The 21,602-nt window shown below is 43.5% G+C and overlaps 2 protein-coding genes across 2 annotated transcripts; both read right to left on the bottom strand.

The window, feature by feature from the left end:
* Positions 1-31: 31 nt before the first annotated feature.
* LOC118491593 lies at positions 32-18,709 on the bottom strand. The gene is made up of 13 exons (XM_035989482.1): positions 18,653-18,709; positions 17,588-17,751; positions 17,303-17,507; positions 16,946-17,217; positions 16,790-16,856; positions 15,763-15,892; positions 15,115-15,156; positions 14,558-14,602; positions 13,510-14,430; positions 3,295-3,693; positions 1,546-3,165; positions 616-1,437; positions 32-522 (listed from the first exon to the last, which is right to left on the bottom strand). The coding sequence occupies exons 1-13, from the start codon at positions 18,707-18,709 to the stop codon at positions 32-34; spliced, it is 5,235 nt and encodes a 1,744-aa protein (XP_035845375.1).
* Positions 18,710-19,156: 447 nt separating this feature from the next.
* LOC118491592 lies at positions 19,157-21,059 on the bottom strand. Its single transcript, XM_035989481.1, has 4 exons — positions 20,940-21,059; positions 20,483-20,677; positions 20,131-20,398; positions 19,157-19,248 (listed from the first exon to the last, which is right to left on the bottom strand). Exons 1-4 carry the CDS (start codon positions 21,057-21,059, stop codon positions 19,157-19,159), a joined length of 675 nt encoding a protein of 224 aa, XP_035845374.1.
* Between the last annotated feature and the right edge of the window lie 543 nt (positions 21,060-21,602).

Raw genomic sequence — 21,602 nt, 5'->3', positions numbered from 1 at the left:
GTCCAAAAATATATGGTACGGCAAGTATTGTTTATTGTGTCTGATCTGATGTCACCAAATTGTTAAATGTTTCTTTGTAAACGATGTTTCTGGTATGGTTTTTCATGCTACCATTGCCATCCCCGACGATGACAATCTTTAAACCTTTAGGTGTCGTAACCCTTGAAAGCGCGACATAAAGCTGACCATGGCTAAACACAGGTCGGGGCAAATACAGACCAACAACTTTTAATGATTGGCCTTGACTTTTATTAATGGTCATTGCATAGCATGGTTTCACTGGGAACTGGCGTCTTTTCATAATAAATGGCCATTTTGATTTCGTGGATGAAAGGGTTATCCTCGGTATTAATGCAGTATCTCCACGATTAGACCCAGTAAGTATCCTAGCCTTGATAACAAATTTCCCAAGGTCTGTGATAATAAGGCGGGTGCCATTACATAATCCTTGCGAGGGGTTCACATTTCTTAAAAGCATGATAGGGAGGCCTTCTTTTAAATGCAAAGCGTGCGGTGGCATACCTGACAATGTCAAATAATTAAAGAATTTAGCTGGAAACAATTTTTTTGTCTGTAACTAATATTTTAGTGCCGGGGGGTGGGGGGTGGGGGTACCTGGGAATGTCAAAGAGTTTAGGAATTCAGACGGATAGAGTTGTTCCTGTTCTAATACATCCGTGGATGTGCGACATATCTCGTCCGAACTCTTGTAGGTCTTTGTGGTCCGCCTCAATTGTGCAAACATGTAATCATTGATTTCGTCCGCGTCTATATTGCGCGGGGTTAGTATTGCTCTTTCACACAAAAAATCGTCATCGACCTGCCTTTCTGTAAACGACGGGAAGACAGCGTTAACAATCGATTCCACAGGAAGGCCACAACTATTAACGATGAACCTGGTGGGTATCTCGATCCAGGTTGGCTCATCTTCACCTTCTTTGGCTTTTGAAGGAACGATTCCATCGCCGATTTCTAACAACCATTTGTTGAAACATTGCCTATCCATGTCTAGCACACCTGTTGAGGTGTATTCGTTGACACGCATACTACGGTGGAGTCTGAAGAGTTCACAACTTTTCCACAGATACGATTTATTTATGCATGCCTGAACAACATCTTCTCTTTTTCCCTTTGGGATGACGGGAAGGATTTGTCTAAAATCACCACCAAGCAAAACAGGCATGCCACCAAACACGCGTTCCCTGTTTGCGTAGGTAGGAAACCCCAAGATATCTCTAAGTGTTTTATCAAGTGCTTCAAAAGCATATTTTTGCATCATTGGTGCTTCGTCCCAGATGATTAACCTTACCTCTTGTAACAGGTGTGCCAACTGGGTATTTTGTTTGATGGCACACGTGCTATTGTGAAGTAATTCTATAGGGATAGCGAAGCGGCTATGAGCTGTCCGACCACCGGGTAATAGAAGGGACGCGATACCTGACGTGCGGAGATAGGTAAAGTGAGTAAAAATGGAGTTGCGTACGCGACCACATACATTATGTATCACGAGAATAATAATACAACATTACAGAACTATTTTTTTACCTGAAGATGCAACCGCAAGGGCAATCATGCCCATAGATCTTAAGCGTGACAGAATGGCTTTGTACAGGAACGTCTTGCCTGTCCCACCCGGACCATACACGAAATAGAACCCGCCTTTTCGGGTGGTAACAGAATCAATGACTGTGTCGTATATGACCATTTGTTCCATGTTCAGTGATGCATATAATCGATCCTGTTCGACTGTCAACTTTTTTTTATTGTAACTCAACTCTTCCCTGATTAGACGATTATCCATCTTATCGAGGAGCGACGTATCCGGTTGTGGCATATCTGTGAAATCCGCCAACGATTTTCCATTTTTCTCCAATAGTTCATTTAGTTCAATCAGGCAGTAGTTCTTAAGCTGGTCGTCTGATAAATGTAACCCTAGGAACATGAAGAGCCTACGTTTCAGGTACAAAATATCATCAGATAGTATCTCCCAATTTTGTGCCCACAGTTGTGCCGGGCGATTCACTTCGCAAAACAACAACATGGTAACAAACAATTCCCGTAGTTGGGAACCGGACGCCCATAATTTAGCCTCTGACAGGGCGTCATTCCACTCCTTGTCATCATTAAGCAAGCCATACGCATAGCAGGCTTCTTTGAACGTTGCATATACGACTCCGTCGACCGTTTTTATTTCTTCGAAACTTTGAGGCCCTCTCACAATTCCCAACAACATCCTTAGATAATACTTTGGCCCAACTGCTGGATTGCAATACACAATCCGCCCAATGGCTGTCCGCTCCAACCGCGTTTTCCATACCTTGTTATCCTCTTGCCACACATACCTTGTTGGTATCTCGGCGTACGTTAACTCTCTTGCCGCTTCTTCTCTGTTGTTTAGCGCAAACCATTGGGTGAACATTGTGTCTCGTATCCCGTCCCGGTTTAACAGGGCCGTCAAGCTGTCCGAATCACGTAACGTGAGCAGATGTTGATTAGGTGTATGGAACGTTAGCTTCATGACGGATGGGAATGAGTAATGTATAGGAAATGCAAGCATTCTCCACACAGCTTCACATGGCGATAAGTACCGGCAATCCAGATAGTTTTTAATCTCATCGACCTTAACAATCTGTTGTGTACGCTTTTCACCGTTATTGCCAATGTTTTCCTGAACAACCATTGTAGCCCTGTCTGGCCCCTTGTTTAAGTATTTAAACAGGTATTTTATCGCTCGGGACTGGTTGCACCATTCAACATTGTTGTGCGATTCGTACTTTAAGAGGAGATAGCGGTTGTATGGGACGACAAACCGGTTGTCAAGCTTCGTTTTGCCCTTCTTAAAGAAGATCTTGGTATCTCGTCGTCGATAAACCAGGTAACCGTCTTCGTCAATTGTTGTTTCTTGGTAAAATGGTTTCGGAAAGTGTTTCATGCATTTTCCATCTGTTGTACACGGAGCACTGCGCGCATCATTCCCACATGGGTCGTGCAACATGTAATCTGTTACAGCCTTATAGCCGGATGGATCGTCAATTTCCGATGGGATCTCTGCTGAAATCAAATCATCTATACCAGCCGGCGTGCGAGACGCGGCAGAATGTTCAAGCCACAACAAAAGGTGCGCGTGCGGTAGGCCTCGTTTTTGAAACTCAATTGTATAAATAACTGTATATAACTAAGGGGACAAAGATTCAAGTCAGCGAGGGAAAAGGGGAAAATTAGAAAGTTAAAAAAGGTTAGTATTTGTGGGAGAATTGATAGCAAAAGAAAGAGGCGAGGCATTACAAACTTTACCTACTTTGCAGCTGCCAAAGATTTGTTTCTTCATAATATCTTCAATCAAGAAGGTCAGCTTTAGCTTAAAAACACGTGATACAACATCTGCACGGTCATGAGACTTTTGTCCTGGTATGAGAGACACCATGTCTTCGATTTTAGGCCATTTTGGGTTAGCTGTAAACGTTACAAACAGGTCGGGGTTCCCAAAAGCACGGCACAGAGCCATGGCGTCTTGGTAATTTTGGATCATATATCTTGGACTGCCCGTAAAGGTTGCCGGCAAAACTATACGTTGCCCGATAGCCTCAGCATTTGTATCCCCACGCGTCACAGCGTCACAAACATTATGATAGAGCTCAACGCGCAGCTCATTTTGGTTATTCCTCATCCAGCGCAACCTTTGTTCTTCGATAGCTGCGTATGAGTCAACCAAATACTGTTGGAATAAACGACCGCCTCTTATGTGACACTCTAGGTTTTCCCAGCAAACACCTTGTAATTACATTTTTGCGTATATGTGTGTTATTAAATGAAAGTCGTGATTTCCTTGTGCTATGTGCCAATAATGTATATATATATATATACGCGTGTGTTATATTAGTGAGCCGAAACCACAACCAAACCCGAGACCCGACTCGAGACCACCTAGTCTCGAGTGAACAACAACTGTTAGGCCGGTTTGGGCCTGGTGACCGAGAAACCCAATCCGGAACCCCCTAGCCCAACTCGGAACATTATATAACCCAACCCTCACACCCTTTTACCATTTTTCACCACCATCTCCTCTCACTAAACCCTAAAACCCTAAGATCATCAACCTCCTCTCATCTCCTCTTCCTACTCGGAACCAACCGGAGACACCAAGACCCCCGGATCGAGCTCAAGATCACCACCCGAAAGTCGATTCATCGGATCTTCACACCCTTACATCTAACCGGTTAGTATACTATAGTTGTTTGCCTCAAAATGATGGTTCTTGATGCTTAAACTATTTTGAGTAGTTGGATGTTGGTTTATTTTGTTTGAAAGGTGATGGATTGTTATGATAAATCAAACAATGTGTTGTGTGAGCTAAATGCATGACTTGAAATAACTAAATGATATAGATATAAGCTAGGGTGAATATTATGTGTTTATATGTTCTTGTGTCATACATGCTAGAAATAGGATCAAGTATGAAATCTAGTTGGGTAACTTGGCATGCTTCGAATGTTTTGGATGTGTGTAACGTAGGGCTGCCGGAAATGCCAATATTATTGCAAATGAAAGGTGGAAAATACTTGTTTTGGGTCGGTTAAAGGATAGTCTAGACATGATGAACATTTGGTGATTTTGATGAACAATTTGAATATGTTATGAACATGATGAATATTTGAAATTCTGCTTGTTTGATCTGTTTTGGCGTATATTCAGACAACAAAACATGTTAGTGGGAATAGTACACAAATTACATGAAAATGCAATACCATTGGATAGTACACTGCACAGGTTCTAGAAGGATTTCAGGTGCACGCAACGGCGGTTGCGAGTCGGAACCCTCGGTTGCGACTCGAGACCACATCAAGTCTTGTCGAGATCTCCCGGTTGCGAGTCGCAATCAACGTGTGTCGAATCCGGTTGCGAGTCGTAACCACTGCTGCTAAGTCAGAACCGCTAGTTGCGAGTCGTAACCTCTGGTTGCGACTCGTAACCAAAACGTGATGAACCGAGACCTCGGTTGCGAGTCGTAACCTCGGTTGCGAGTCGCAACCACCCTTGTCTCGACTGGGCTATTTTGGTGTTATTGGGCTTTAACTGTTGGGCTTTCTGTTGACTGGACTACGTGTTGTTGCTGCTGATTGTATGTATAGGGCTGACCCAATAACCCAACTGTTTGTGTATTCGCATGTTATACATGTTTGCTATATATGTGTTACTTGTACCCGACTTGACCCATATTTGGTAACCATGTTAGGACGTGGTGACCAACATACTTGACAGGGTAAAATATCTACCGAGCAACCCAAGGTGAGTTCACAACTTAAAAGCATGCGTCCCGGTGGTTTGGGACACGAGACTAGAACAACCCTATCCCCTTGTAAAGGGGATACCATTTACATTCCTTCCCTAGTTATTGGGAACAAACTTACTTTTCCTTCCCTTGTCATTGGGAAACCTTTTAGTTAATTACTGTTTATACGGAATGCAACCAAACGGCACTAAACGCAACTCTATCACTCAAGTCCCTACTACATAATACCGATTAGTCGCCGGGGCCAGGCGAACGGGTTATTAGTTGATAGCGCTATTTAGGTTTTACCAACCTCACACCGTGCCATGGTATGGGATCGGTCGTGAACTAATGTACTCAGGCATCCGTCAATGATGATAGAACATTGACATCGGGGCATCCTGCGGAAACGCAAACGGTTACCTAGTGTTCGGTATTGGAAAAACAGTTTAGTCGCTAACTTTTGGGGTAGCTCCCCATGGCATGTATAAACGGATAAATTAACTGGTGAAACAAGTTTTTGGTAATTAAAACTGGACAACTAGTGAACTCACTCAGCATTATTGTTGACCCCTTACTGCATGCTTTGTAGGTGGCCAGTGACTGGAGCAGCTGCTTGGGATGTGTAGTGGTCGTCTGCCCGTGTGTTGGGCATTTATCATGCTTACCTTATGAACATTGTTTAAAACTATTTATGCTTCCGCTACTTATTACTGTTTGAACTTGAAACCTTAAACTCTGGACTTGATATTTGCTAATCTTATGGTTAGTAAATATTACTTTTGTTACCAACTTAATTATTCAGTATAATTGGTGGCTGGATCCTGGTCAGTCACGCCCTCAAAGCGGGTGGTATCCGCAGGTGGATTTTGGGGGTGTGACAGATTGGTATCAGAGCCATTGGTTATAGTGAACTTGGTTTTAAAAAGGGGAAATCTTTTTGAGAAAAACCAGACTATAACCCGTGACTCGTGACGACACTACACTCCAAGTGCAAGGCTCAACTTATCTGACCTCATAGCTCGGACCCGTATTTACTTGTTTATTTGTCTTATGCTTTCTGCTTTACTATACGTACTAGTTTGCCTGATTAGATAGATACTCCTTCTCTCTTCTATCTCATTCTCGCTATGTTACGACACCACACTCATATTATGTTTTCTGGTTATGAAGACAATGAGTGGACGCGGACGAGGAAACGTCAACATGACCCAGGCTCAGTTCACTAACTTACTCAACACAGTGGCTGCAGCTTTCGCAGCTCACCCTATAGGTCAGCCTGCGCCTGTGCAACCACGTGTCTGTACCTTCAAGACCTTCATGGATTGCAAGCCTCTTCCATTCAGTGGCACTGAGGGTGCCATAGGCCTCCTGCACTGGATCGAGAAGGTCGAAGCTGTCTTCGCTGTCTGCGAGTGTCCCCCTGCTAATTGGGTGAAGTTTGCTACTGGTACTCTTGAGGGAAGCGCACTTTCTTGGTGGAAGGCGCAAATTCAAATGCTTGGTTTGGAGACTGCTAACGCTACTGCATGGGAAGATTTCAAGGATATGATCAAGGAAGAGTACTGTCACAGGGATGACATCCACAAACTCGAGGACGAGTACTATGAACTCAAGATGGTTGGGTCAGAGATTGAGACCTACACCAAGCTGTCCAACGACTACGCTGCTCTTTGTCCAAACATGTCCCGACCCATGTATCGAAGGATCGAATTGTACATCAAGGGTTTAGTCCCGGAAATCAGGAGCCACGTAACCTCGGCCAACCTCACTGCCATACAGCCCGTGGTTCGTCTTGCCCACAAACTCACCAACCAGGCTGTGGAGGAGGGCAGGTTGCCCAAAAGGATCAGTGCTGCGGAAGGAACTTCCAGTGATGGCAAACGAAAGTGGGATGGAAATCAGGGCAAAGATGCTAACTCTACTCAGGCCCCAGCTCAGCAAAGGAAAACTGACAACAACAAGGGCACTCAGCAACAGGGTGGCTACCGGGGAAGCTACCCTAAGTGCAACAAGTGTAACAGGCACCACAATGGGGCGTGTAACAAGGGCCAGTGTCAGCGATGCCACAAGATGGGGCACGAAGCCAAGGATTGTAGGAGTCAGTTCCCAGCAAGGCAGAATCAGCAACAACCCCAACAGCAACAGCAGCAGGGAAACAACCGGGCATGTTTTAAATGCGGGGCACCAGGGCACATGCGAAAGGATTGCCCTGAACTGAATCAGAATCGCAACAACAATCAGGGAGCTGGGAACAATGAGCAAAACAACAATGCTGGAAATGGTGCAAGGGGAAGAGCTTTCGTGATTGGAGCTGGTGAAGCAAGGAACGATCCCAACGTCGTGGCGGGTAAGTTCCTACTCGATGATCGTTATGTTTCTGTGTTATTTGATTCCGGTGCCGATGCCAGTTACGTATCCCTTCGCATTAGTAAGAAACTTAAGCACTCGCCTGCATTATTAAGTTCTAAGCACATCGTCGAGATAGCTAATGGTAAGAACATCGAGGCCACGCACATGATCCACGACTGCACACTAGAACTGTCTGGCCACACGTTTAGTATCGATCTTTTCCCTGTCAAACTTGGAAGCTTTGACGTCGTCATTGGTATGGATTGGTTATCCAAACATCGCGTTGAGATCCTCTGTCAAGAGAAAGCAGTTCGTATACCTCGTCGTTCTGGCCAACCCCTCATCGTCCAAGGCAACAAAGGTGGAGAAGTCACAGGCATTATCTCGCTTTTAAAGGCCCAGAAGTGTTTGCAAAAAGGGCACACCGCTATCCTAGCACTCGTCACCGACACCCATGAAAAGGAAAAGAGGATGTAAGATTTTCCTGTAGTACGAGACTATCCCGAGGTATTTCCTGAGGAACTACCTGGACTCCCTCCCCACCGTCAGGTCGAATTCCAAATCGAGCTAGCTCCCGGAGCAGCACCCATAGCTCGTGCACCGTACCGTCTAGCCCCTGCAGAACTGAAGGAACTCTCTACGCAACTACAGGAACTTTTGGATAAAGGATTTATCCGTCCTAGTTCATCACCCTGGGGAGCCCCAGTACTTTTTGTTAAGAAGAAGGATGGCACGTTCCGAATGTGCATCGACTATCGTGAGTTGAACAAGGTTACCATCAAGAATCGTTACCCCCTCCCGCGCATCGACGACTTATTCGATCAGCTGCAAGGATCGAGCTACTATTCTAAGATTGACCTGCGATCAGGCTATCATCAGCTGAGAGTTCGTAATGAAGACATCTCTAAGACTGCGTTCCGGACTCGTTATGGTCATTACGAGTTCCTCGTTATGCCTTTCGGAATGACCAACGCACCGGCAGTGTTCATGGATCTTATGAACCGAGTGTGCAAGCCTTACCTCGACAAATTCGTGATCGTGTTTATCGACGACATCCTGATTTATTCGAAAAGTCAAGAAGTGCATGAACAACACCTACGCCTTATTCTGGAACTCCTTCGCAACGAGCAGCTGTACGCAAAATTCTCTAAATGTGACTTCTGGCTTCGAGAAGTCCATTTCCTCGGCCATGTAGTTAATAAGAACGGAATTCATGTTGACCCAGCTAAGATCGAATCGATAAAGAACTGGCCTACCCCTAAGACTCCCACTGAAGTTCGCCAATTCTTGGGTTTGGCAGGTTACTACCGCAGATTCATTCAGGGATTCTCGAAGATTGCACAACCCCTCACTATACTCACTCAGAAAGGCATCGCCTACAAGTGGAATGAAGCACAGGAATCTGCTTTTCAGAAGCTTAAGAATAACCTCTGTAGCGCTCCTATTCTCTCGTTGCCTGAAGGCACTGACGACTTTGTGGTTTACTGCGATGCGTCTATCCATGGGCTCGGTTGCGTGTTAATGCAACGCGAGAAAGTTATTGCCTACGCCTCACGACAACTCAAGACACACGAAAGGAACTACACAACGCATGACCTGGAACTGGGGGCAGTGGTTTTTGCTCTTAAGATATGGAGACATTACCTGTACGGTACCAAGTGCACTATTTACACCGATCACAGGAGTCTCGAGCATATCTTTAGGCAAAAGGAATTGAACATGCGACAACGTCGATGGGTCGAACTCTTGAATGACTACGAATGCGCCATCAAATACCATCCGGGCAAGGCCAATGTCGTGGCAGACGCCCTCAGCCGAAAGGACACTATACCAAAGCGCGTGCGAGCATTGCAACTTACCATCCAGTCTAACCTCCCTACCCAGATCCGAAATGCTCAAGTTGAAGCATTGAAACCGAAAAACATCAGGGCTGAGTCTCTGCGAGGATCGAGACAACGACTAGAACAGAAAGAAGATGGTGCTTACTATGTAACAGGGCGCATTTGGGTCCCTCTCTATGGAGATTTACGTGAACTCGTGATGGACGAAGCCCACAAGTCCCGCTACTCAGTACATCCTGGTTCGGACAAGATGTACCACGACTTGAAGACTACGTATTGGTGGCCTGGTATGAAGGCCCACATAGCAGCATACGTCAGCAAATGTTTGACTTGCGCAAGAGTCAAGACAGAATACCAGAAGCCAGCAGGTCTACTTCAGCAACCAGAAATCCCGAAATGGAAATGGGAGCAAATTTCCATGGATTTTGTTACAGGGCTACCTAGGTCTCAACGCGGAAATGATACTATTTGGGTAATAGTAGATCGATTGACCAAGTCCGCACACTTTCTGGCTATTAAGGAAACAGACAAGTTTTCTACCTTGGCGGAGATTTACTTAAAGGAGGTAGTTTCGAGGCACGGAGTGCCAACCTCAATTATTTCCGACCGAGACGCTCGTTTTACTTCGGAATTGTGGCAAGCTATGCACAAATCCTTTGGCTCACGTTTGGACATGAGCACTGCTTATCACCCGCAAACGGATGGACAGTCCGAACGCACCATCCAGACTCTAGAAGACATGCTTAGAGCGTGTGTGATCGATTTTGGCAAGAACTGGGAAAAGCATCTACCGCTAGTAGAGTTCTCCTACAACAACAGCTACCACACTAGTATTCAGGCAGCACCTTTTGAGGCATTGTACGGTCGTAAATGCCGGTCACCTCTCTGCTGGGCGGAAATCGGTGATAGTCAAATCACGGGCCCAGAGATGGTGGTAGATACAACGGAAAAGATTGCCCAGATCAGACAACGCATGGCGGCAGCTCGTGACCGTCAAAAGAGTTACGCTGATAAGCGTAGGAAACCCTTGGAATTCCAGGTCGGTGACCGGGTTCTACTTAAAGTCTCACCCTGGAAGGGTGTGGTTCGCTTTGGTAAGCGGGGCAAGCTTAATCCGCGTTATATCGGACCATTCGAAATTACCGAGAAGGTCGGTAAGGTTGCTTATAGATTGAACCTGCCTGAAGAACTGAGTGCGGTACACAACGTTTTCCACGTATCTAACCTGAAGAAGTGTTTGTCGGATGAAACACTTGTGATTCCTTTTAAGGAATTGACTATTGACGAACAGCTACACTTTACTGAGGAACCGATTGAGATCACGGATCGAGAGATCAAAATCCTCAAACGTAGCCAAATACCTCTTGTACGAGTCCGTTGGAACTCGCGACGTGGCCCAGAGTATACCTGGGAGCAGGAAGACCAGATGAAGCACAAGTATCCCCAGTTGTTCCCAAACGAAAACCCCAGCGCTGAAGCTACAACCGAATTTCGGGACGAAATTCCAAACTAACGGGGGGATGATGTGACACCCCGTTGAAACGTTCTCACTTACACTAGCTTGACAGTGACTGCCTTAACTTTCGGGACGAAAGTTCTTAAAACTTGGGGATAATGTGACACTCTAGGTTTTCCCAGCAAACACCTTGTAATTACATTTTTGCGTATATGTGTGTTATTAAATGAAAGTCGTGATTTGCTTGTGCTATGTGCCAATAATGTATATATATATATATATATACGCGTGTGTTATATTAGTGAGCCGAAACCACAACCAAACCCGAGACCCGACTCGAGACCACCTAGTCTCGAGTGAACAACAACTGTTAGGCCGGTTTGGGCCTGGTGACCGAGAAACCCAATCCGGAACCCCCTAGCCCAACTCGGAACATTATATAACCCAACCCTCACACCCTTTTACCATTTTTCACCACCATCTCCTCTCACTAAACCCTAAAACCCTAAGATCATCAACCTCCTCTCATCTCCTCTTCCTACTCGGAACCAACCGGAGACACCAAGACCCCCGGATCGAGCTCAAGATCACCACCCGAAAGTCGATTCATCGGATCTTCACACCCTTACATCTAACCGGTTAGTATACTATAGTTGTTTGCCTCAAAATGATGGTTCTTGATGCTTAAACTATTTTGAGTAGTTGGATGTTGGTTTATTTTGTTTGAAAGGTGATGGATTGTTATGATAAATCAAACAATGTGTTGTGTGAGCTAAATGCATGACTTGAAATAACTAAATGATATAGATATAAGCTAGGGTGAATATTATGTGTTTATATGTTCTTGTGTCATACATGCTAGAAATAGGATCAAGTATGAAATCTAGTTGGGTAACTTGGCATGCTTCGAATGTTTTGGATGTGTGTAACGTAGGGCTGCCGGAAATGCCAATATTATTGCAAATGAAAGGTGGAAAATACTTGTTTTGGGTCGGTTAAAGGATAGTCTAGACATGATGAACATTTGGTGATTTTGATGAACAATTTGAATATGTTATGAACATGATGAATATTTGAAATTCTGCTTGTTTGATCTGTTTTGGCGTATATTCAGACAACAAAACATGTTAGTGGGAATAGTACACAAATTACATGAAAATGCAATACCATTGGATAGTACACTGCACAGGTTCTAGAAGGATTTCAGGTGCACGCAACGGCGGTTGCGAGTCGGAACCCTCGGTTGCGACTCGAGACCACATCAAGTCTTGTCGAGATCTCCCGGTTGCGAGTCGCAATCAACGTGTGTCGAATCCGGTTGCGAGTCGTAACCACTGCTGCTAAGTCGGAACCGCTAGTTGCGAGTCGTAACCTCTGGTTGCGACTCGTAACCAAAACGTGATGAACCGAGACCTCGGTTGCGAGTCGTAACCTCGGTTGCGAGTCGCAACCACCCTTGTCTCGACTGGGCTATTTTGGTGTTATTGGGCTTTAACTGTTGGGCTTTCTGTTGACTGGACTACGTGTTGTTGCTGCTGATTGTATGTATAGGGCTGACCCAATAACCCAACTGTTTGTGTATTCGCATGTTATACATGTTTGCTATATATGTGTTACTTGTACCCGACTTGACCCATATTTGGTAACCATGTTAGGACGTGGTGACCAACATACTTGACCGGGTAAAATATCTACCGAGCAACCCAAGGTGAGTTCACAACTTAAAAGCATGCGTCCCGGTGGTTTGGGACACGAGACTAGAACAACCCTATCCCCTTGTAAAGGGGATACCATTTACATTCCTTCCCTAGTTATTGGGAACAAACTTACTTTTCCTTCCCTTGTCATTGGGAAACCTTTTAGTTAATTACTGTTTATGCGGAATGCAACCAAACGGCACTAAACGCAACTCTATCACTCAAGTCCCTACTACATAATACCGATTAGTCGCCGGGGCCAGGCGAACGGGTTATTAGTTGATAGCGCTATTTAGGTTTTACCAACCTCACACCGTGCCATGGTATGGGATCGGTCGTGAACTAATGTACTCAGGCATCCGTCAATGATGATAGAACATTGACATCAGGGCATCCTGCGGAAACGCAAACGATTACCTAGTGTTCGGTATTGGAAAAACAGTTTAGTCGCTAACTTTTGGGGTAGCTCCCCATGGCATGTATAAACGGATAAATTAACAGGTGAAACAAGTTTTTGGTAATTAAAACTGGACAACTAGTGAACTCACTCAGCATTATTGTTGACCCCTTACTGCATGCTTTGCAGGTGGCCAGTGACTGGAGCAGCTGCTTGGGATGTGTAGTGGTCGTCTGCCCGTGTGTTGGGCATTTATCATGCTTACCTTATGAACATTGTTTAAAACTATTTATGCTTCCGCTACTTATTACTGTTTGAACTTGAAACCTTAAACTCTGGACTTGATATTTGCTAATCTTATGGTTAGTAAATATTACTTTTGTTACCAACTTAATTATTCAGTATAATTGGTGGCTGGATCCTGGTCAGTCACGCCCTCAAAGCGGGTGGTATCCGCAGGTGGATTTTGGGGGTGTGACATCTTAACAGGGTGGTGCCTTCGTTATTGCGATAATGGATTCTGTAGCAGTAGTATTCCCGCATTGTGACACATTGTCGTTTAGTCGCCCGACGTCCGGTGTTGTCATGGTAGTGTATTCGCTCGTGGAACCCGGTCTCTCCGTACGGAAACAACAACGGATACTGCAAAGGCATGTAAAGCTGATGTAATTCTGATATGCGTTGAAGCGCGCCGTGCTTTGTGCTGACGATAACATCACGTGGTTCGGTGTTGTCCCCAAAGTCATTTGTGATAAGAACAGCAACTTCAGACACATTAGGGCGATTGTACTGTGGATTGTTTATTATTTGGCCTAGTAAGCGTAGTTGACAATTGTTGCTTTCATTTTGAGTGCACCAGTCGCGTGCCATGCGGAAGGCGGTAGCCAAAGGACTGTGGGTGTCTAACATTCTGATGAGGGACGCAACAATTGCTTCATCACATGTGTCGTGACAATGGGTCTGGCCAAACAAAGCAGTTATACGGTTTTTAACTTCGTTTTGCGTGTCGTAGAAATACAGCTGAGCATATCTGGGTTGTTCACCTTCAACTGGCAACATGGCGCCTATTCGGTGGTAGTTCTGACCACTTATTCGGAAGGTGTATAGGCTTCGACCACTGTTTATAGCATGATCAATCTTTCCCCCAAATGATGTGAAACAGAACATGCTATTGTAAACTCTAATATGTTCTCTGAATCTAAGTGTCTCCGGGTCGTTATATTCAAGTAATGATCTTAATGGTTCAGGAGGATCAAGAAGGCGAGCAAGCAAAACCTTGCCATCCTGGCAGCACGAAGAGAAAGTCGTCCCATCAGACGACTTTGTATTTTTATTCCTCTCTTCATACCACATGATCGCTGCACAATTATGGCACGTGAAGGTTGGACGGCCAAGGCTTTGGTACCTAACATGCGCACCTATGATATTTATAACAAGCAAACTTAGCACAACGCACGGATTGAGAGTAGCGTATCAAACAGCATAGTAAAGCCAGATGCAAAAGGGAGCAAAACGTGCATGGCAAGAAATAGGGCTGGAAAATACCTGTTGATGCAAACGCTGCCCTACGTGGGGTGCGAACACGAACACCTGGTAACATATTAAAATATGGCAATGTTATTCCTAAGTTGCATGATAGACGGGTCGAAGGATAGTCGGGTACAGGGTGGTGATGGAGATTTACCTTCTGTTTTTTTAGGCCAAGAAGGGCGCAGGCGCGATGGGCCCGCTACGTTTTGATGAGAATTCCGTGTAGTGCAGGAAATATTGTCTGTAAAAACGTAATAGTTACGGAAATGATAAAAGGATAGTAGTAAACATCGTAGATAACGTTGCAGACCTTGGGCAGGTACGGAGGGAGAATATGTTGTTGGTGGACATAAAACAGGTTGCGTCTGCACTGCATCGCTCCGCATGGTGTTTTTACCTGTAACATATGTTTAAAGAACAACTATTATGTAGGGCTCGTAGCGGGATGAGGGATAATGTAAGCGTGCAATCCAGAAAGTATGAATAGGCGTACTGCGTCCCAAGGGACGTTCATGAGGAAATATGGGGACGACCTTTTATTGATTCTCTTGTGCGCACTTTAGCGGCAGTACCAGTGGTCACTGTAACAGTTGGCGGTTGTATTTGAGTGCAACCTGCAAGAGGCACAAAACATGCAGATAGAATAAATGCAACATAGTAGGTAGAAAACGTATAAATAACTAACTAAGAAAGTAAATTCCAATCCATTGTGTGCGGCTTTACAGCAGCGGCATCAAAATTGGAGTGCCTAAACTGTTTGCAGCCTAGTTAGAGTTGTAATTTGTGCGTGCACGCATGTCGGTAAGCAGACATTATGGCTAAAAGGTTCCGTTTTCACGAACAGTATAACTAACCTGCGTTGGGGTCAGCAGAGGAAGTAGATGCATCTATGGTAGTTAGGGTAGGCCCACAGTATGTCACGACCTTCCCACCAAGACCCACATAATTACGACTTTGTATATGGATAGAATGTTTGCTACCCACGATGCTAGCATCGCTGCAGCTGTTAATCAATGTAAGGCCAAAATATGTTTGTATCTTTCCGTCAGACAACGTATGGGAACAACGGCGGGCCTGTATCGAATTACTAACCACATCAGGAGCAGTAGGCCATAACCTGCAAACCTCGTCTTTTATGAGGGAACAGGAAGGGTTAGAATTTAGTATTTAAAACTCCATATGCGGGGTCGGGGGTAACACTGCAATTAAAAGTTTCATACCTCTGTTTGTTCCAGCCTGTTCAAGCAGTTTTAGCCCACAAACGTATTGGATCAACCCGTTAGGCAAAACACGTGAATATGCATGAAAGGCGAAAGAGGCTTCGAGCATCACAAAGGGGCGCACAGCCAGCTGTATGTTGCATACAATGTTACATAATACATCGTCCAAAATGAAGCATTCATACATGTCCCCGCGGGGGGGGGGGGGGGGTAAAACAAAGCAAGTTGCTGTGAAGGAAAAGGCACAGCATCTACGGCAAAATAATTCTTAAAGAATGCATGCTAAAGCTGGTTTAAATATTATATATATTGTTGGCCACGCGTCTGTTTTTTTTACCAAAATAACATATACAGGCACAGTCGGACGGAAAAGGTCGTATGTGGTAAGGTATTTGTTTAGCACAAGTCATAATTTGCTTATTTCGTTGTTGTTTGTAAGGCAGACTTCCACGTAAGTGCTCACGAAGGTTGTATAATGACACGGTCATCGCTTGTATATTTGCATTCATCTATATGATTTATTCAACATCTTGGATAAAAATTCATGTAAGTCTTATATGATTCCAAAACTTATTTTACGTTGTTCATTGGTATTATTCTATTGGAGTACGCATGATTCCGAACAAACATTTATAGAACCCTTTTACAGTGATTGGAAGTTATATGTGACTTTAAAGATGTAACAAAAGGGTTGGGTAAACGTATTTGGAAGCGTATGTTCCGAGGTGGCATATTATGATCCTATTTGGACTATACCATCGCTTTTTAGGCGGAGTATCTTTATGCGTTGTAAATACGTGGCTGAATTGTTTTAATAAATCCAGAGAGAGTGGTAAGGCGGGAAAATTACATATATTGCACAATAGTAAAACATCACAGTTTTGGTGTGGGCACAAGTCATATATGTCGCCACATTATTTGAATCCATAAAAGAAAAAGTCACAAGAGCGCAAACACTTGAAGAAAATGAGAAATGACCACCGCCATATCAGCAAGAGCCCTTCTTAGCATCCCCACTATTGTCTACCACACCGGTAACATGCACACGGTCAACGGACACCCCCTCATCATCGTCATCCGATTCTTCAACGTAGCTGCAAAGAAAGATGGGAATGCATGTATTGGCGCAAAGTTCCAACATGTAAACATTCAAAACAGGGGACAATTGGTAGGTGTAACTTACAGCTTTCTAAGTTTGCATCCAGTTCCGGGTGTCGGATGCGGGAGGCTCGAACCACGCTTTGGGGAGTCAGATGGTATGGCACCCAAATCCGACGTGACAACCTTAACGCTCCCATCTGTATCATCCAAACCAGGGCCAACAATCTTCGCGCAATTGAAGCTCTTATATTCTCCATAACGGTAGTATGTGTGGCTCTTTATCTCAAAAGTGTGTTTTGTTCCAATAAGGGATTCGAGGGCGAAGGGTAGTATGGGAGCATCTATAGAAGTATCCTGCATACCAAATACAAACCAGAAAAGTTATCGTAGCAGTTTCACATATGCTTCAAAACCACATTGTAATGAGCAGTGCGCATACATTCAGCTGTTCCTCTACCAAGGATTTTGCGGTCCTCTTGACCAACTGCTCAGCAACTTCATCAAAGAGGGTGACAACGGTGCTCATCGTTCCATCAGTTACATCCGCTTGAATCCGAAACCTAGCAGGGTATAGTAGATCAATAATAATGGTACTACGGGGCCAAAATTGTTTGGTGGTGAAGGTAGAAGGGCACCAAATCACCCTGGACAACAAAGAATCATGGCATCATATGGGAAGGGGAACAAAGTCATGAAGTTGTGCATGAGATGTTGAAGTGTATACCTCGTCCTTGGATAGTCAACCTTGGATTTGCACGCCTTGCAAATGAAGTAACCGCCCTCTCTTGTTAGTCCCTTACGACACTGGCTCCCGAAACACGCGAAAAGATACCAGCTGTTCTTGGTTCTAATAGACGTAATCTCTACAACGTGCCGGAAAAGGATGGCCTACAACGAACAAAACACAAGTAGGCACATAGACAGGTTGTGTCGGGGAGGGTAATCCCTATTTCCATACATTTGGTAGATTAGGCAGTTCTGTTTAGCAGTGGATTAATAAAAAATTAAGAACCCTAGATGTTTTTTATGGTTTTTTTTTTTTTTATGATCAAAAGTTGAAGAAATGAGATTGGTATGAACCCAACGATGGTGGGTCACAGTGGTGGTGTGGTGGCGCCGGCGGTAGCGGTGGTGGTGAATCTTGGAATTTAAAGCATATGCTAATTATGTTCTTGTTTGTTTTATACAGAATAATGGTTGTCTGCACATACTCTGGGCACTGGTCATCTTCTGATGTTTTAATCTAAGAATGGCGAAGATGGAATGATTTATTCATTAACTTATACTAACTTTTAAAAATAATAAAAGATTTAAAAAAACAAAACAGGATATGAGAGTTTATTAAATTATATTCAATAAAATCTAGTATGCAGGAATGGTTTTAATGCAGAGTGTGTGTAGCAGTTCAGTACTTATTCCCCCGACCAACCCAAGCGAGGACCACCAGGTTGCCGTTACCATCACAACAACGTACCCTTTCTCAAATATATAGTTCTGAACCTATGAAAAAGGTCTTGTTTGATTTAATTTGTAACTATCAACCAATCATTAGGGTGGTTTAAAGCTCATAAAGTTGATTAATCATTTCTTTTAGTTTCTTGGTAGCTGCCAAAGACAGTTTTTTTTAGAAAAGGGTTTGAGTAGTGCGTTGGGTAAAGTACTGGTTTACTGGTTGAATCGGTATAAGGGGAGAGACGAATGCAAACAGTCAGTTGGGATGAATACCTTTTTTTTTGGATTTGTCAGCACGAACTCTGTCCACAAGCTCTTGTAGGATACCAACACTTACCACTTCCTCGGTGACTGGATCACTAGTATCTCCAATAGCAACATAGCTGGGAAGCATAGTTTCATATTCAGCCAGAGCAATAAACGTATAAAAAATAGATAATTAAAGTGTGTGTGACAAAGGCTGTAACAGTACCTGACAGACGACTTAAAAGTTTGCAGTGCGGGAACCTCGGAGGAATCAATGAGCATAGTTGACGATGAACTGGACAAACCAAGGACACCTGCATTATCTTAAGTTAGGTGAAGATTTTCTAAGTAGTACGCATCATAATTTACGTGTCGGAAAACAATCGTACCCAGGTAAAACTTTGCACTCATGGAAGTCAGGATTAGACAATAGACAGCCGGGTTTTCGTCCTTCTTCTTAATCATAACATCACCCAGATCACCCCACAGCGTCACTCTAACCCGGCGATTGCTGTGAGAATTTAAAAAAGGTCAAAAATTTAAAGGGTTAGGTTAGGGAAAAAGAAAGACCAAACAGGCAATAAGGATGAGGTACCTACCGTTCGTTGGTTAGATTGAACTCAACTGCGCGAGCACCCGATGATTTCACAGACTGCGGCCCCACCTCAGTAACATATCCGATAACATCTGCAGTATAACGAAAATTAGTCTGAATTATAAATGTGTCCAATAGCCTAACTGAGCCAAATTTGAGCCAAATTCAACTGAGTAAACTAATTTATTCGGTTTAGTTAGCTGATCGAACCAGTTATTGTCTGGTTTATTCATTTTCATTCAGTTTGGTTATCCGAATATGCAAGGTTTGTGGAACCCGGATTCTGAATTTATATTCGAATACAGCTAGGGGCTGAATTAAAAACCGGTTTCACCATTCGTTCGGTTATTTCTCGTACGAACATGTTTTTGGTTTTTGGCTTTTCTGTTTCAATGATTTGTGTGCATGTGAATTTTTACCTAGAAGAATAACGTTTAAATGTTCCAACTCCCAAGAGAATTTCTAATGCATTCGAAGGTTGAAGGAGAAACAACGTATCACGACAGAGTAGCTGCTATTCTACACTAGATAGTCATCAGTCTTTGTAGATTCGTAAAGCAAAATGGTTCTTACGTTTAAATGTTCCAACCAGTTTGGCCCATTACTGCCCGTTTACTATGCACATGTTTTACATTTAGTTAGTAGTCTTTGTAAATTTTAAGAGTAAAATGATTTTCAACCCGGGTGAGCCCTTTGGGATGGGTTGAAGGATAATGCAGAGGTAGAAACGGGTGGTTCCCACTGGCTTATGTGGACAGACGTCAAAGGCTTCCTAACACCAATGGAACACCCGACTTTTACTAATTTGCGATCTTATCCACTCTATGTGGATTCCCTTTTATTTCTCTCAGCCGGTCATAGCAGTCTACAAACTAAATAAAAGATCAGTTCCATACTATGTGGTGTTACTACTGGTTTTCGAACCTGATTTCCGCCGCAAAATCGTTACACCAGCATGAGGAGAGTAAACATACCAAGAAAGTACTTGCCCTCTGTTGGTTCGAGTTCCTCAAACGCCGTAAGTAAGAACGGGTAGCGCGTAAATGAACCACCGGCATCGTCAACCTTCTTAACTACCATGGAGCCATTTAACCCGATAACAAAGGGGTTGTCTTTCAGAATCCGGTATTGATCGGTGCGTTGGACTACAAAACCCTTGAGTAAATATACCCCACCCTCTTTTAGCTTGTCAAAGAAGTAATGTGCAATGTTATTCCGGGCGGTACAATGCATGACACCTCCCTGCGTAAACCAAACAGCAGACTTTTAATAACGATGAAACTCGTAAAAGGGAAAGGGTACGGGGGTTAAAAGGGTGATAGTTACCTTTATATCACTGACGACATAGTCAGTGCTCATGAAGCGTCCATTGACACTTGTGACGTCCCACTTTCTGCAAACCATAACCGTGATGGGGCCGGTACTCCCTTCACGGAGGTCAGCAAGGACCAATTGGTTGCCAACACCAATTCCTGATGTATTAACACTAACAGAGCTAGACATGACAGTAGAGTAACAACTCTGAATATGGGCCCACAACAATAGGGAGGGTGGAGGTCATATAATAGAAATTAAGACCATTCACCTTCCTAGGAAGAAATTGATGAATAATCAATGCAATTAAAGCCTACCGTAAATTGCCCCATTGAATGTTCATGCAATTGTGGTATGTAAAAAGCCTCATTAATCAATATCCCTAGTTAAAACCCTAAAATCTATACATAATTTATTATGAAATAATATGATATAATGAGACAATTTTAATAATATGAAGAATCATTACCTGACCACAATAATTCATAGAATTAATATCACCTGAAGTTTCTTGAACAACCAAAGAACCAACGATGGCGTATACCGGCAACAGGAAGAAGATATACATATACTTCACCATCAGATTCATCTCATTGAAGAAGATGAATCAATAATCCCCAAACTCCAAACCCTACTTACCCAAAAATAATCAAAACAAAATAACAAAAAAACAATAACAACGCTATTTGTCTTTAAAGACAACCATATTCTCAAATGTTTTGGGCTGGGATGGCCCGAAGTACTTTCTATCATGAATCAATAATGTATTTTTTAAAATTTTTGTGCCGCGTCAAATAGTATACTTTTTCAAAAATAATATTATTTTGACATAAAACGATTAAAATGTTGTATGCACTAAAAGTTTATATTATGTTGGAACTCATATTCTCAAATGACTAATTTCAAGATACTAACTGAATCGTACTTCTCGTTTGAAGGTTCGTTACGAAGAACTTCAGGTGCCATCCATTGAGGCTGTAAAAGACATAACCATAATCAATATTTTTTTTGCCAGTTTTGACACTTCACCAAGAAAATAGCGAAAGAAAATGGTCTTACCGTCCCTCCGCGGATCTAGCAGATAAAAAGGCTGCATGCTTCAACTTTAAAAGACCGAAATCCCCAACCTAAT

This window comes from Helianthus annuus, chromosome 4 (genome assembly GCF_002127325.2).
Source record: "Helianthus annuus cultivar XRQ/B chromosome 4, HanXRQr2.0-SUNRISE, whole genome shotgun sequence".
Classification (NCBI taxonomy): Eukaryota; Viridiplantae; Streptophyta; class Magnoliopsida; order Asterales; family Asteraceae; genus Helianthus; species Helianthus annuus.
The sequence above is the reverse complement of the archived record's forward strand: the minus strand, read 5'-3'. Positions and strand labels throughout refer to the sequence as shown.